The 17089-nt window shown below is 42.0% G+C and overlaps 1 protein-coding gene across 6 annotated transcripts in view; it reads right to left on the bottom strand.

Annotated features, from left to right (window-relative positions):
- Window positions 1–10243: 10243 nt before the first annotated feature.
- Window positions 10244–17089, bottom strand: part of CHST11 (carbohydrate sulfotransferase 11) — a 168516-nt gene continuing 161670 nt past the window's right edge. For all 6 annotated transcript variants that reach the window (XM_083860199.1, XM_083860200.1, XM_083860201.1 and 3 more), the window contains one exon: window positions 10244–15091. In XM_083860199.1, the coding sequence (XP_083716325.1) occupies window positions 14243–15091 (849 nt within the window). In that variant the 3' untranslated portion in view covers window positions 10244–14242. The remainder of the gene's footprint in view (window positions 15092–17089) is intronic.

Genomic DNA, 17089 nt, shown 5'->3' with positions numbered 1-17089 from the left:
AACAAAATTAGACTTTTCTCATGCAAAGATTAGAAGACCATGAGGATTAAGGCTTTACAAATGCAGTATAGTTTGCCAAATCAGGACTCAAAATAAGACCTATCATCTTTTTAACATATTTGCTATTTCACTTCAGTTGTGAATATCACAAAAAACCTCAATCTTAAGTGCAAGAATAGCTTGGAATACATGTCAGGAAACAGTAGTATAAGTACTTTGTGAAATGAAGCATTTGAAATTTCTTCTTATTATTGTAATGGTAAAAATGCTATTACAAATGCGATGATCTCTTTAGAGGTGCAGAAAATGACAACAGATTGTGGTAACTGAATTATAATAATCTTCTTTGAAAAAAGTAAGGTAATGGTCACAAACAGTACCAAAAGGACTGGAGACTCTGTAGAGTCTCTTAGTGGGGCTTTTCTTTTCTTTCAGGCTAGATTTTTTGCAACACTATAATTGTAGGGTTTTTTGCAATACCATAATCGTGTTTTTTAATTGTGTTTTCTAATCCATTCCTAAGCACGTCAGTCTGTTGCTCAGTAATCTTTTGGATTATCATTTTCCCTTAGGTATTTGAAGTTTAAAAAATCAGTGTTTTGTATGTATAGGTTGGTAAAGAACTAGGAAAGAGGTGTGTTTTGTCATTAAAGCCTCAATCTGATAGTCCTAAAGGAAAGTTTTTCTGTTAAATTTGATCATCATGCATGCTGTGCATGAACTCTCTGGGGAATCCAATATTAGCAAGGCATTAATAATTCTCAATTAAAGCTAAGAACCAGTGTGTTTACTAAATATACAAGATTGCCATATTCTGGGTGGGTACCCAAGAGCAGGAGTCATTCAGCATTTGCTGGGCTGGATGGGCTTTACCTTCTCTGCAGCTAAAAAAAAGATTTGATTTCAAATCCTGCTAGTTGTTTATTTATTATACAGGCTAGTTCATCATATCCTCTGTTTATGCTTTTATTTCTCAGTCCAAACTGTACTTGAAATATGCTTCTTCCTTACTTAGCATGCTTCTACTTGCTCTTTTGGGAGATTGTTTCCTCCTTAAGAGTTGCTTAAAGTCTTAAAAGGTCAAGGAAGTGCTTTCCTTGAATAATTTGAAATCTGCTTTTTGCAAGTGAAATAGGGTGCAAATGAAATCCTGAATGAATTATATGGTAGACATATACTGACTTCGGAACAGATCCTCAGGATTTAATTATGCTAAGTTCTCAGATTTACTTTCTAAGTTTTACTATGAATAGGATCTTTAAAAAGATTTTGTCTGTTTACTAACTTTTTTCTGTCACCTCCTCGTTCAGATTAATGAAACTGTTGCCATGTCCCAATGCATAGTAGAATACTATTTTAATAGGTGTGACATTCTAAATAGTATTTCAAAACTTATGAACAATAATACTTGTTTTATATTTGAGAAGCAATCATCCACTAGTTTCCTATGAATCCTCATACTATGGTTAACTTTAGATCATCCAAAGCCCTTTTCTCCCCCTTTTTATTTCTGTTTTCTCAGTGCTGACACAACTAATTATTTTATTACCTTGAAGAATCCAGAATTCTGCAATAACATCAGAACATACTTCATGTCAATTGGTTTGAAGACTGAACCAATTTTTACTCACTATATAGGAAAACAGACATGTCTGATTAATTGTGGTTCTAGGGAGATGAAGGGTAGCTTTCACTTAAAATAGATGAATACCTCTGGATTTTGGAGGATTTCCAGAATCAAAGTGAGCTTGCTAAGCTTGACCACATTTAGGTAACTGGGATCAGCTAGGTACCAATTTGTGGACAAAGGTTTGGAGGATTTGGAGACAAAAGCAGCCTCTGTATTTGTCTGATACATGAAGATTGGCCGATCAGCTCTCTCTATTTCATCCATTTTGTCTCATGCTTTGCTATTGTGGCTTTTTCAGACCCAACCCACTAAAGGCCACTGGGTACTATGGTAGTGTGTAAGTGTATCACATGTGTATGGAGAGTATGATCCCCCTGTAACAGCAGAGAGTGAGGTCGTTGGAAAAAAGAAGCCTTTAAAACACCTGCATATTATTTGTTCAAAATGAAAGCTCTAAGATGCTGTGAATTCAGATCCAAAAAACCCATACATATTCCCTAATTTAACCTCTAGCTGGCCTTTGCTCTATTCCCACATAAGAAAGCTGCTTCATTAAAAAAAAAAAAAAAACAAAACAACAACAAAAAAAACAACAACAACAACAACAAAACCCAACTTTTTGGAAGCCCTGTAAGGTTACTATAAAGAGGAGGATATGCAGCTCTGTTAGACCCCATGTATGGTTACATGCCCCATACATGAGACTGACATGAGCTGTGACAGTGTTCACCTCTCAGGGAGAAATAAACTCCCTACTTTGAGCCTGACTGTTGAGCCTTGGCATCAAAGCATATGAATGCACAAATGTTGGTGAATACCTCTGGAATTTGTATAGCTTTTAGACTGGCACTAAGAGAAACAAACATTTTTAGCATTCATTACGAGGAGAAAAATGTCCTATTACCATAGGAACCCTCTCACAATGACATGAGACAAAACTAATGAATGTTCACCTTTCTAGTTTTTTATTCTCATTCAGCTCTAACTACATTGCATCCAGTTTTCTGGCATATTATGGAATTGAGATGTTCAGCAAAAGCTCATTTTTTAGTTATCTTGACTTTTTCCAGTCATGGTCAAGTCTCCTGCTAGATAAGGATATCTATTTGTAACCCATTTTATCCTGTCCATACCTATATAGAAAGCTCCTGCCCCACAAAAAAAGAGATTTCTTTTTCCCCCTGTTTTGCTTTTAGGAAGGTATGGCTTACAGCTCTGGACTAGGGAAGACCAATGCACTCTTCTTTATGCTCTGAGGGCAGTTGTCTTCCCTCCAGGAAGCCTCTGAAAGCCACAGAATAATCTGGAATCCCTTTTCTAACACAGGACAAGGAATAGGAGGGCCATTTCCACTTTTCTGCAGCTATACAGACTTATTTTCTCACCTGAATTGCGCTCAGCTGTGTCTCCTTCTAATCGTTGCACCATTGACTTCAAGAGATTTTTTCATTAAAAAATTGTGGATTTAATTTTTGAAAATTTTCTGAGGGAAAAAGGGAGGCTTTAAAAGCATTTGCTTTGGGAATTCTACATGTAGCATGTAAAACCATATTGCACACAGAGCAGGAACATTTCCACGATAAACTAGAAAAGCACATTGTAAAATTAATGCAAGCTAGTGAAGTTGTTATGTTCTTCCATATAACTGAAGAAAAATTTCTTAATAAATCATGAATAGCTGTAATTCCTGAAAGGAATACATTTTGTTTTTCTTGAATGAGATCTCAGCAGTTACCTGGACACCTCTGCAAAGAGTGTTTGTCTCTCCACAGCATGGCTGCTTGTTCTGATTTGACCTTTCTTTCTAAATTAATTTCTTTGAAGTTTAAAAAATAGTAAAAAATGCAGTGATTGATTTCATCCATAGAGCAATCACTTTAAAAATAACCCTCTACTTAGTTATCTGCTACTGAAAGTCTGAATAAATTGAGCCTAAGAAAGGGTTAGGTAAAGGTTAAACCCTGACTTTGCACAAGCTTTTATGGGAAATTGGGGCTGCTGTGGGTTGCAGATTTTGACTTGATGTAGGGCTGCAAATGCCTGCTGATAGTACAGAAACCTCCTTCTGCTAAAAAGTAATGAATTGTCACACTAAAAGTCTAGTTTTTAGAATAAGCCCAAAGCCTAATGGTTAAACTCTTATTATTCAGCTGTATGTTACCCTGACAGCTTTATGTATTACTGAAAAAAACAGAAACCAGGGCATAAACTTCGGATTGATTTTTTTCTCTAGCTAAGGAAAACAGCTTTGCTGGTTGTTTGTTTTTTAATTAAAAACTCTGAAATGATATTTTCAAACCCACATAATTTTACTGCAAGTGCTATGTCTCATTTTCCAAAATGATCTGTCCATTTGTTGCATAGTGATAGGATGTGTGTTCCTGAACACCTAAAGGAATGTTAGCTCAAGTTGCTTTTAGTCAAAAAAATAGGGACAGTCAATGTCAAAGTCAGTAATGTTATTAAAATATTGGCAAAATATATTTTGAACAGTGTGTAAAGGAACAATAATATTTTCTATATTTTTTTCCTCTCTGTATACATCACTACTCTTGGTCCTAAATGACTCTGGCTTGGCAAGCAGAAGTTTTTTATCGACAGTGAGTTGAATCTCAGAGTCCAGAGGCTGGAGCACACCAGTAGAGTGACATTTCAAGTAATAGGTGAAACAGTTGGCCTCTTGTTATGCCAGTAGAGAATATGAAGTTGATTTTTCCTCTTTTAAAATAGATTTCCTTTTAAAACTGATTAGCATGCAATCTGGGTAGGTGGCATTTGCATACGTCTTTTAGTGCACTGAGAAATAAAACCAGACTTTAATATGTCAATTTTTTCAGTCTTTGGCAAAGTTGTAAATGCAACTGGAAAAGCAAGATATTTTTGTGTGGCATCAAGAGTCTTGTACGTGATGATGCGTAACATCACAGCTAGTGAAAGGCACAGTGCTGCTGGCTGGCGAGCATATGCTTTGGTTTCTGCTCTGCTGCTGGCTTCACTTGCTTGATTTTTTTTCTCTTTTCCTTCCCATTCCCCATTCTCGGGGTTTAATCGGTTGTTTTCTCACCCGAGATTCCAAGGCTGGCTGGTGGTTCGTGTGGGCACGAAGGGAGTGATTTTCCCTCTTGACCTCTGAAGGATTTAGGTCTGCTGTCTGACTCTGTGTCTCTGTGTTCTGTGCTGAGCTCGGTGTTCGGCGCGAGAATGAAGGGAGTCTCAAGGTCTTGGTTTTCTGGTTTCTCGCGTTGTTTATTAGTTCTTATCTTACAATTCTCTGTGTCCGGCCATGGTGTTCACAGCAGCTCAGACACAAGGCGACTCCCCTGTGTCCGGCCATGGTGTTCTCAGCAGCTCGGACACAAGGCGACTCCCCCCTGTGATGGGAGGTCGCTACCTCTTATACAGATAACTACGTACCCATTGTTTACAATTCTATGCCAATGTCTATCACCTATACTAACAGGGTCGTGTCTACTTTGATCCAATCCACTGAAACTATTTTGTGCCCACGTCACTACAGAAGATGGATGCCAAGGGAGAAGAAGAAGAACCCAGGGCTCCACCCTAAAATCTCCATCTTGTCCCTTTGCATCTACATTCTAAAAATCCATAACTACAAAATCTTCTGCACAGTGATAACTACACTACTCTCAGTAACACCTTTGTGACTTGCAATTCTTCTCTGTGTTAGATGTTTTTCTCATGGACCAAAATCAAAGCCTGTGTCTTCCTGGGCTCTGTGCCAGGCAAATCCCCCTGCACAGACCCCAGACCCTCTTTTTTGGGTCCCAGGCCTCTCTACCGAGGTCTGTGACTTCCCAGGGCGCCCAGAGGGATGCCCTGGACTCCAACATCTCCCCCCTTTGTTTTCACAAAAAACACCTCTTTGGCTGCTTTGCCATATGCATTAAAGCAAACACGACTTGATCGTGAGAAGAATTACAAGTCTCAATAAAATACATACAATTGTTTTCAAATTTTTCTTCCACAACAGTGAAAGATTGAAGAAATCAAACGTGCCATTCATCTGTGATCCGGTTTCTTCTCCGAGTTTGTTCACTCCATTTCCCAACCGCTCTGTGCTCTCGTGAATTGATTCTGAACCATCTGACAAATTCATGCAATACAGAAGGAAAAGAAAACGCAAGATATAAGTCCTTGCACGCAGAATGAAAGATGTCTGCAGTCTTGACACTGGTTCACATTGGCCTGCTTTCCTCTCCACTCTTGAAGCCATCAGAGCTTCCTCGCCTGACATGATTTCCACACTCTTTGCAGAAATTCACTTGTGTTCTGTATCTGCAGAAACAAAAGCTACTTCTTTGCCATAGGTTAGTTAAAACTGTACTTTGATGGAAAATGCACAACTCTTGTTAAAACCTGAAATCCATCAGGAAAAGTTTCACATGCAACATCTGTGCTTGTTGATGAACACATCTCTCCTCTAGTTAAAGCCAAAGTGTGGCCAAAACCCTGGCCTTATCTAGAGTGATATCCTTTAATACATTTTTGGAACAAAGCTCTTAACAACAACAATTATGAAATGCTTAAACAACTAAAGAACATGAAGAATTTTGAAATGTATCATGATACAATTCACAGTACTTATTACTTAAAACTTATTATCTTAAACTTATCTTATTTTACTAACTTATCTTACTTATTACCTTATTATTTTAACTTATTTATTATCTTAACTTTAACTTACTTAACTTAAAACTTAACTTATTATCTTAAAACTTATTCTCTTAACTTATTTATCTTATCTATCTTATAACTTAATATACTTAACTTATTTAACTTATCTTAACATAAAATACACTTAAAACTTACATACAATAAAACTTTAAATTTATAAAATATAAATCTATTACTTAAACTTTATCAATCCTTATCTTAAATTCAACTTTACTTACTTAACAAATCTTAAACTTAAAACCACATAGAAATCCCTTCTAATGTCAATACAATACTAAAACACAAATCAACTTGGATCCAAATACATCAACACTATAATCAAAAATCCTTTTCCATGTCATGACAATAAGTCTTTTGCTCCTGATCATGCAGCTGCTTTGCAAACATCCAATGATTTCCAGATCTCTGCTTCTGAATTCACAAAACCTGTAACTTTAATTGAATTATTATTTTGCCTGAATGCAGCCCCTCCTAACCCCGAGGGTTACTGCCTTCCCCGGCATCCCTCCCTCTCCTGGATGAGGAGTGGAGACCTTAAAACTCCAAGAAAAGGGTAAAGCCAGCATGTAGCCGAAGGATAAATGAAGAAAGGGTGCGTGCAGTGGATTCAAGGGAAACTTGGCTACCTTTTGCTGAAAGGAAAACTTGCGGGAACTGGACTGACAATGTCAAAGTGCCGCTTGTGGGCGGGGTCAGGCTCGCAGCGCTCGCTCTGAGGGGGTGGCGCCTTGGAGAAACTCTCCGCCCTGGCCACGCCTCCTCCCTGCTTGCTCTGCCTTTGCCTGCCCCGGTCCTGCCTGCGCTGGCACCGCCTGCCTCGGCACTGCCCGCAGGAGTGTCTTCTCTCAACCCGCCCCCCAGGGCTCCCCGTCTTGCTCTCTGTTGGGGTTTCTCCCGCCTGGAGCGATCGTGATCCTCGAGCTGCATCCTACTTGCTCCTTGCCTGCCGCAAGGCTTTCTGGGATTTGTAGTTTCCCGCTTTGCACTTGCGCCGTCCATCTTGGCTCTGCCACTGCGCATGCACCAGTCGCAAGGCTTTCTGGGGTTTGTAGTTTCCAACTCTGCCTGTTCCGGCTCCTCACTCGCGCTCCGCGACACAGGCCCTGCTCCGCCCGCGCCGCCCCCGCGCTGTCCCGACACGGGGCACTCCCCGGCCGCCCCCATCGCGATCGCTTTCGCGCGCACACGCCGCAGTGTTATCTCTCACCACTGACGCGATCTGGGCTTGTTTTCCCTGTTTTCCTGGTGTCTCCTCCACTCCCCCTTCCCCCCTCTCTCTGTCTGTCCCTGCGCTGAAGGGGAAAGGGCAGTGGAAAACTTTCAGGCTGTGTCTGAACGCACTGTGTCTGAGGGGGGCTGCAAAGACTCCTGGATGCACTTTGTCTCACTTCTCCCTCCCCCACTGCTGCGGCAAGTGTCCCGTGCTCACGGAACACGCCTCGAAAACAAGCATGTCCTTATCTTGGGATGGATTAGAAGTTTTGACTTTCCCGAGATGAATTTCTGGGACTGAATTCCTGAGGACTGTGGCAAACCCAGGGAAAGTTGTTGGCTTTTCTGTGCTAAACTCAAGGAGACCTGCTGACTCTCCTGTCTCGAGGGTTTTTTGACCTCCCTGCGGTAATCCTGAGGGTGCTGGTATCTCCCCTTTCCTATTAAATCCCAGAGGAGGCTGATGGCTCTCCCCTTCCCCACCTCCTGTAAGAGGTGTATGAGACCCGTCTGCTGATAACAGACGACAGGACCTGCCTGGCTGCCGGCCAGCAAAAGAACCCGCTGCTCGCGGCTGGCAACAGACAAACCCGGTGCTGGCTGCAGGCCAGCGGGTAAGGTGTTTCTTCCTCCCTCCCCGCTACTCTGCTGCTGCACGGAGAAGGTTTTCCCTTATTTTTCCCGGGAGAGGGTCTCCCCCCGTGTTCTAAATTTAACTGTTCTTACCAAAATTGAAGAATGCAGTGCAGGTGTTCTCAAATTCAGTTCGGAGGTTTCCTGATCACCGACCTGCAGATTTCAGGAGACGAGTCCTGGGCCCTTGGAACTCGTCGGTCCGAGGTGAATTTGCAATCAGCTGCCGTCTCTGGTTAGAGATTTCTTCCCGTCTTCTCAGCTTGTCTTCCTTCCTTCAGAGGTCTTGCTGTGTCCACTGGAAAGCACCGATTCTGCCCACACCTGTGTCCATTCGTGCCCGTTCGTGCCCATCCATGTGCCCACCCAGGGACGCCAATTCTCGGGGTTTCAATCCGGTTGTTTCCTCACCCGAGATTCCAAGGCTGGCTGGTGGTTCGTGTGGGCACGAAGGGAGTGATTTTCCCTCTTGACCTCTGAAGGATTTAGGTCTGCTGTCTGACTCTGTGTCTCTGTGTTCTGTGCTGAGCTCGGTGTTCGGCGCGAGAATGAAGGGAGTCTCAAGGTCTTGGTTTTCTGGTTTCTCGCGTTGTTTATTAGTTCTTATCTTACAATTCTCTGTGTCCGGCCATGGTGTTCACAGCAGCTCAGACACAAGGCGACTCCCCTGTGTCCGGCCATGGTGTTCTCAGCAGCTCGGACACAAGGCGACTCCCCCCTGTGATGGGAGGTCGCTACCTCTTATACAGATAACTACGTACCCATTGTTTACAATTCTATGCCAATGTCTATCACCTATACTAACAGGGTCGTGTCTACTTTGATCCAATCCACTGAAACTATTTTGTGCCCACGTCACTACAGAAGATGGATGCCAAGGGAGAAGAAGAAGAACCCAGGGCTCCACCCTAAAATCTCCATCTTGTCCCTTTGCATCTACATTCTAAAAATCCATAACTACAAAATCTTCTGCACAGTGATAACTACACTACTCTCAGTAACACCTTTGTGACTTGCAATTCTTCTCTGTGTTAGATGTTTTTCTCATGGACCAAAATCAAAGCCTGTGTCTTCCTGGGCTCTGTGCCAGGCAAATCCCCCTGCACAGACCCCAGACCCTCTTTTTTGGGTCCCAGGCCTCTCTACCGAGGTCTGTGACTTCCCAGGGCGCCCAGAGGGATGCCCTGGACTCCAACACCCATATTTTTAATTGTTATGTAATTATGATGAAATTGAATGAAATGTGTTTTCATCCAAACAAAGATTTGGAAGTGTCGGAGTTCATGCCTGCACAAGGGAGCATGTTATGACCACAGGAACAGTCTTTCTTCAAACTTTGCATCATCTCTACTGGACTTCATCTCTGATTTGGGCTGGAGGACATCTCAGCTGTGCAGGATTCTGCCACTTTGTCACATCCCCCAGTGCTCCACATCCATGTCCCAGTGCCAGGGTGCTGCTCACAGCCCTGCTGCTGCAGATCTCCTGTCCTACAGCAGCTGCCTGAGGCCGGTACCACAGGGCAGCTGCTGGATACCAGCAGGAAGGGATTTTGTAAATTTGCAATTATTTAATGGAAAAATTGAGGCTTGCCAAAAGGAGAAATCCTCATTTCCTTCCACTTGTACAAATCCAGTTTTGTCAGTCTCTGTGGCAGTATCAGGGACTGGTCTTTTCTTTCCATTATCTTAAAACCAGTGAAGGAAATACCTCAAAAGCTGTGCACCCAAGAGCTGTGCAGAGAGACCATTTCTTACCCCAAAATGGAAGTTTCTGGGTTTGTGTGTGTGTGATTTCAATTTTGCAAAGCCCCCAGCTCCCTCCCTCCCTCTGTGGTTGAGTTCTGTAGCTGCTGGTTCCGTCTTGCCTGGGCTTGGTTCCCTGGCTGCTCTGACCCCCACCACACCAAGGAATTTCTCCTGCTCCACAGGAGTAGATAATTTGAATTTTCAGTGTGTCCTGCCTACAATATACAGTAAGGCAGGTGAGAAGGCAAAGCTGTGCAGACAAAAATCCCACCCTGAAAAATCCACCCTCAAAGCATGAGCCATAAATAAAGCACACAGAGAGAAATTTTCTTTCTTCAATTTAATTCAAGTTACTTAGAAAAATAATCAGGCTTGAATGGCTTTTTTAAGGAAAGATTCATGAGCAGTTCACACTTGTGTTGGCAATGTATAATTTATCTTTTTTTCTTTATTAACAGTATATTTAAGTATGAGGAGATACTTTTCTACAACAAGCCTTCTACTGCATACAAATAGGTTAAAAAAAAATCCAACCCCACATTGATGTTAAATTATTCGTACACATTGTATTGTGCATGCATGTAAGAAAATAACACTCTCTGTAACAAGAGTAATAGTAAGGACAGTCCCTTTTTGTACCTGAAAAGTGCAGCAGACTACAGTGTAACTGTAAAACATCTGGGGTTAATTTACTTCTAAAAGCACTTCTGCTTGTGGATTATTTATTTCACTTGTCTCACACAGTGCATGGTTCAGGCAGTTTGCACATTTCTGTCATAATGGACGTGGTTTATGACGAGGCTAAAGCATGGACTGAGCCAGGTTTGGGGAGACATCCTACCACCCAGAAGCCACCACAATGTTCAGATGGGCCAAATCCAGCCTGCACTCCAGGCTAAGGTGCTTTGGGGCCATCTGAGGGGACGCGGCTGTGGGTATTGTGCCAAGTACAGAGCCACCAGCACTGTTGGGCTCAGCGCTGGCCCTGCCAAATGACAGGGAGGCATCAGGTGCTCAGAGATGAGCATCACTGCTCCAGCAGCTTTGAGGGGGCTGGGGACAGAGGTGGGGAGCAGGAATTCTCCTGCTGGGTCCTCTCTGTGCTCATCACTACTCAACATAATTAATGCACACCCTTCTACAACAGCAGCTTCCTGGGTGGCCCTTGCAGACCCCCAGGCATGTCTGTATTTGACATTTTGCTGTGGCTCCATGCTGCCCAATTGTCTTCCAGGATCAGCTGTGGCCACAGCAGAAATGGACACAGGAGAGAGGCAGAACTCAGGAGCAGACCAGCCCCTCTTCTCCTCTAGCTGGGAAACCCAGTGGAGAGTTAAGAGGGTAAAGCCAATCCTGTTCCCTGGCTGCCCTCCACTGCAGGTGGTGGCTGCCAGCTCACTGACATAAGCATGAACAACCCTGAATGTTCTCCTGTGTGGCTGCAGTGGGAAGAGAGATTTTTTTGGCTCAGACAAAACAGCACAGCCAATAGGCCAAAAGAAATGGTTATTCCTTAACATTTATCATCCTGCTCTGAGCTTGTGCGGGCTTGCTGCTCACTGCACAGGACACAACCATATCCAGCTTGTCAGTTGTCCATTTGTAACACAGATCTACAGCCCATTCACAGCATCTCAAAATAGATATAACATACTAAATAGCCAGGTTGTAATAGTTTGGGATCAAGGTTTTTCAAAAGCAAGTGACTTCAGGCACCCACTGAAGTCCACATAAAAGCCTTCTTAGTGCTGAGCATCCACCTGTAGAGCTACCCTCTGTGGGGAGACAGAATTTGGGTAATCTAACCCTAAGCTGTTGCTAAAAATCCCAACTGGAGCAACAGTCACCCCTCACATCTCCTGAATGTGTTTTGCACTTGAAGCTTTTCTATCACAGCTACCATATAGAGGTTTTGTGTCTCCAAAGTTGTGAAACTACAGAGAATATTTCAGTGATGATGCCAGAGAAAAGTACAAAAACGAAAGGGGGAAGCACAACCTGTTCTTCAAATATTTACTTTCTGAAGCAACTTTTGTCTTTAATGAAAAAAATGACATCACATTCTGTTGGATGGATTAACAGCTAACTGAGAAAAAAATTGGACCAAAATATGAGCACTGTGGGGTGCAAGACCAAACTAGCACACAAATAGCTTGTAGGAAGTATTGGGGGGGAAGGGAACCTGCCTCACACAGTTGCTTTTTTAACAAACATACAGCCATTGAACTAGGAACAGAAGAGAGCCAGGTACACTGTGAGAGGCACCTGCAACGGCCCTACATAGTCTAAATGAGACTAAACTGCTTTAAAGTAAAACAACAATTAGCAATGGATCAGGAATTCAGAGGGGTCAGACACAGCCAGCCAGCTCCTTGTCAGCCACTGGCCCAGTGCTCCAAGTTATAGATAGGGCCTGGGTTATGAAAACTGTGGCTGTTCCAGAATGGATAAGAGATTTATTTGTATGCTATGATAGAAAAAAATAATGACCTGAATCCTGGCTAAGACCAAATCCAATTGTGAAAGGACTTCAGTTGTTGTTTGTTATGTTAATTTATTTTTCAATGAGATTTATTCAGCAACTTACTTTTATCAAATAAAATGCAAACTATTTTTCTTCTTTAATCACATCTGTGTCCTGGAAACTAATATAATTCAATGGATATTACTGGCTACTGTACAATTTGACATTTTTCAGGATCTGGCTCTGATACTGTTGAAACAGCTCTGCCTTCAGCTGAGTTTATTTAATTCTCAGTCATTTTTTAAAGGGTTTGTTTTGATCATAAGATTGACACATAGACAAGTTAAACTCCCCATTTTTAACCATCTATCAACTTAAAACCAGATTTTCTATTTTCACAAATGCCTCAATTTAGCCTCTGCTTCCTTTTGCCCATCAGCTGCGGGGCACTGAGGTGGCTACAGAGCCTTGCCTCACCTGCGTTCAACTGAAGCAAACATGGGGAGAAGCGTGACCTTCTGCTCCCACTAGCTGGCTAACAGATCCACACTGAAATCCCATTTTTCTTTGTTTATCTGCTGTGTATAGATTACTATCTGCTTACCCAAAACAATGTGCCATTCCAAAAAGCTGTTAAACACAAAACAACTGCTACTGAGACATTCTCCTTAAGAAAAAAGGTCATGGGCTTACACTAGAGATGATTTAGATGAATTTCTAACTCACTGGAACTTTGAAAAATTCCTGTCAATTGCATTTAGGTATCAACTGAAAAAGAAGCTTCTTCTTCCTAGGAAAAAGTCACGAAACCAGCATGTAGGAAGATGAGACCTTTTATATCGCCTTTCATGCTTAGAGAATCAACATAAGGATGACTGTTTCAATTTTCAAATGACATGCCCAGATTGTTTATAGCAACTTATCATGACTCTTCAGCCAGTTTTGGTTGCCCATCTTAGATCAATTAGGGATACACGACTTGAAGAATATGAAGGTCCTCACAGCTCCATCCTGGATATGAATTAAGTCAATGACAATTGCTTTGGGCATTCAAAAAATCTCTTAAAGTCACTTTCCAAATGCTGATTCTTTTCTGGTGGACCATCCCCAATTCATTCAGGCTGGGAGGCTTCAAATGAGGATACAATGGGTGTGGTCATATTCTCCATAAACTCATTCAGACTTAAAAAAGGTTTGTGGTTTCTCTTCCTAAGAAATACATTCACATTTCTTTCAGTCATGGGTTTTAGATACCATGAATCTACCCAAATCTGAGTTACTTTTCCTTTTCAGGCCTAGAAAGGTAGATTTTGTACTGGTATTGAGCGCAACATCACTTTCTAAAGAACTTATTTTCACCACTCTTCTCAAAGCGTGTAGTGTCCCGAACCATTCCCATATTTACGTGCATCAAAGGTAAATAGAAGAATATTATTACCCAGAACAAGCTCAGTTGAGGAAAGCACAAAACCGGACTCCTTTTGTCCACATGTTATCTTACCTCTGCTGCTGAAGTGAAACCTACCAAGAGACAATGTTTTAAATAAGTATAAATAACATTAATTAGAACTGGAGGACTGCAAGATCAATGAAATTCACCAGAACACAATTAACATTTGTTTAAACAGTGTAGCAGTATTATTAATTTCTACAGCTAGATCATCACAATCCCGTTATCCTGCAAAGAGAGCTGTCCTTTCTTACAGTTGATTTAAATAATTTTGACTGTGCTGCTCGCAGCATCATTCAAAAAAAGAAAATATTAATTTACAAAATAACCTATTCTCCATATTTATTATGACAAATAAAAATCTTAAATAAAACAGGCTTTCTCTCCCCTTTTTCCCCCCAGTCAATCCCTCATTCCAATTTCAGGTAGCTTGGCACTGAGTAATTAAACATTAAAAAATCAAGTTTGTAGACTTCATACAGCTGCATTTGGTGCAAAGAGCTGATGTTCTGGAAGAACTCTGTGGTCATTTCATCAGTAGTTCTCGTAGACTTTGCATAGGTGGGGAATTTCAGGTAGTTGCCCACTCCCGCCAGCTGGAGAACGTAATTCGAATCCTCTTCGAGTGTTTCGTACTTTCCTATGAGGTCGTAATGAATGTGGCAAGGGTGGCAGAGGGAGTACACAGTCTGCCAGTGCTCATTGAAGGGCTCTTCTCTTTGGGTGTGTGGATCTATGAGATATGCCACAAACTCTTCAAATTTCACATCATCACCTTTCCGCAGAGCTTCCTGGGTTGCGTTTTTCCTCTGGCGCCTCACGATTTTGGTGCCATATCGCTTGTGGAAGGAAGTGTTGTACTTCTGGGTGAATTTGTTCCTGTAGGCTGACACCAGTCTTTCAAAAGGCTCGCGAACAAAGAGGAACTTCATGTAGTTTTTCAAGCGGTGGTTGATCTCTGGGATGCTGTACTGGTTGAGGGTCTTCAGGTTTGAAGACACGTGGGCTTCGTTGGCCGGGATTTCCATTGGATCACTGTACTTGCCTCTTCCCGTCAAAACCATCATGACTCTCTTCCAGTTTGTGCAGGCCACTTTGGGAACATAGCAATAGATCATTTCATGATCTTCATCCACGACCAGGTGCTTGAGATCGTTGGGTGTCAGCACACGGCGCTTCCTGCTGGACACACTGTTTGCTCGGCATGTGTCGGTCACTTGGTCTCGTCTGATCTGATGAAGAATTGCTGTGTTGGACAACTGCAAAGGAAGCACAGGCACCAGTAGGTCATGGGCTGGGAAACACTCAATGCCTACTTTGCTTACTAGGCAAATTCATAGAAAAGCAGATCTTTCCCTGCATGGAATGATTAATTATGTGGCTGAGTACAACTGGTACTATTCTCGAAGACGAACTGTTTTTGTCCCCAAACTTCTTGATACACACTGATTAAATGCTATTCACAGAGCATCCAGAGCTTTCCTTTGAAGACAACATGAAGGAGCACAAGTGCTCACACAGCACAGGTGGCAAGTGTATTTACAGAACCCTCATCCTGAGATGTGATCACTGCTTCTCTTAGGCCTGGAAAAAAATCTGGAGTCCACTCTGCAGTCCAACCCACAGCTACAGCAGTGTTGGACCTTTTGCTGCCAAGATGGGGTAGGGAGATACTGGAAAATTTGACAAAATGAAAACATTGTGTGTTCTTGTTACTGGTATCTTTTAGGTTAGAAAATTTAATAGTCATGGCTTGTTTCTTGGCTATGACCTTGAATATGGCTTATATGGCTATGGCCAGAATAAATGAAGCTCATGGATATTCCTGTTACCCTCCAAGAGGAAAATTCATTCAGATATGATGACCAAGCCAGTGCAGAGCTCTTGTGTTTGGTTTTTCAGAGGTGTCTGCATGGCATGGGGTTTTGCTGTGCAGCCCTATCATCACTGCCGCAAATACCTTATTACTTATTGAGAATAAACTGCATCAAAGCAACAGTGGGAAGATTTTAGTAATGTTGTTTACATTTATTTAACACCATTTACCTGTGAATTTCAAAGAGCCTTATACTCAATAATTAATTTAGCTTCAAAGACAATAATTAAGGCAAGTATTGACCTTCCTATTTGATAGGCAAGGAGGTCTGCGATTCCTTCTTGTATGCTGAGTCTTTCAAAAATATTTATCTTGTACCTTCTTGTTGAATTGAAATGAATCACAGGACACTGAAAAGAAGTATTTGAGGCAATGTAGACTCTATACACCTGCTATGTGTGTTTCTTTGGTTATAGGGGTCTTCCTCCCTGCCAGTATACCAGACAAAACCGGTACATGCCAGGCAAAACTCTGTCCTTGGCAAATGGTTTTCCACAAGCTTGGGAGTTCATACTGAATCTCCAGTTCCTGCAGTCACAGGTCAAATCTCTCTTTCATTAGCAGTATGTAGCCATGATTTATACTTAAAAAACCCATCAAAACTCAAAGAACAGGATCCGAATGAACTTTAGAGTCAAAACCCAAATGAAACTCCAAAATGGGACCAAGCCAGCCACAGGATTATTGAGCTTTGGATAGAAAAGAAATAGCAATGGCATTGTTGTTGACAAGCACTAAGAGCCCAAGCTTCACCCACCCAAAGGGCAGCAAAAGCTTTTACAGCATGTGAGCAACAGAGACTCTCCCTCTATCTAGGCTGTGGTGGGTTGCAGAGAAATGTTTCCATGGGATGAGCAACAGAGGGGCTGGTGCAGCTTAACTCTGGGCAGGAGGACATTTTCTTCAAGAGAGTGTATATGTGCCAAGCCTAGGACCTCTGTATTTTGCGCAGTCCCACCCACCACTTCTCCTCTGAATTCTCTAATAGCTCCTCATCTCTGTTCAATAAAATGCTGGGTAGTGGTTAAAATGTGCAGTAGCCCAGTGCAGCTCTTTTAGACAGCTTGGCTTGTCTTTTGTGTGTGTGTGTGGTATTCCCCTGGATACCTCTCCAGTGCACTTCAAGGGCAGTTTTATGTTATAGTCAAAGAGATGAGAAGCCAGATGTGAAATAAGCTTCATGCTTCCTAGGAAAACTGACTGGCAGGGAGTTTCCAAATTAGATGCTAGGAAACAGTTGTCAGGGACCACACAGATTTTTCAAGAAAATTGCTTTTTCTGTTAAAAGAAAAATTAAAAATCCCTATTTCAATTTATATGTCCTCAGAGCAAAGCAGAAGTAATCAATCTCAACCAGCTCTATACTGATTAGTTACCAGTC

Source organism: Zosterops lateralis (genome assembly GCF_965231275.1).
Source record: "Zosterops lateralis genome assembly, chromosome: 4".
NCBI lineage: Eukaryota > Metazoa > Chordata > Aves > Passeriformes > Zosteropidae > Zosterops > Zosterops lateralis.
This window is presented reverse-complemented; position numbering and strand designations above follow the sequence as displayed.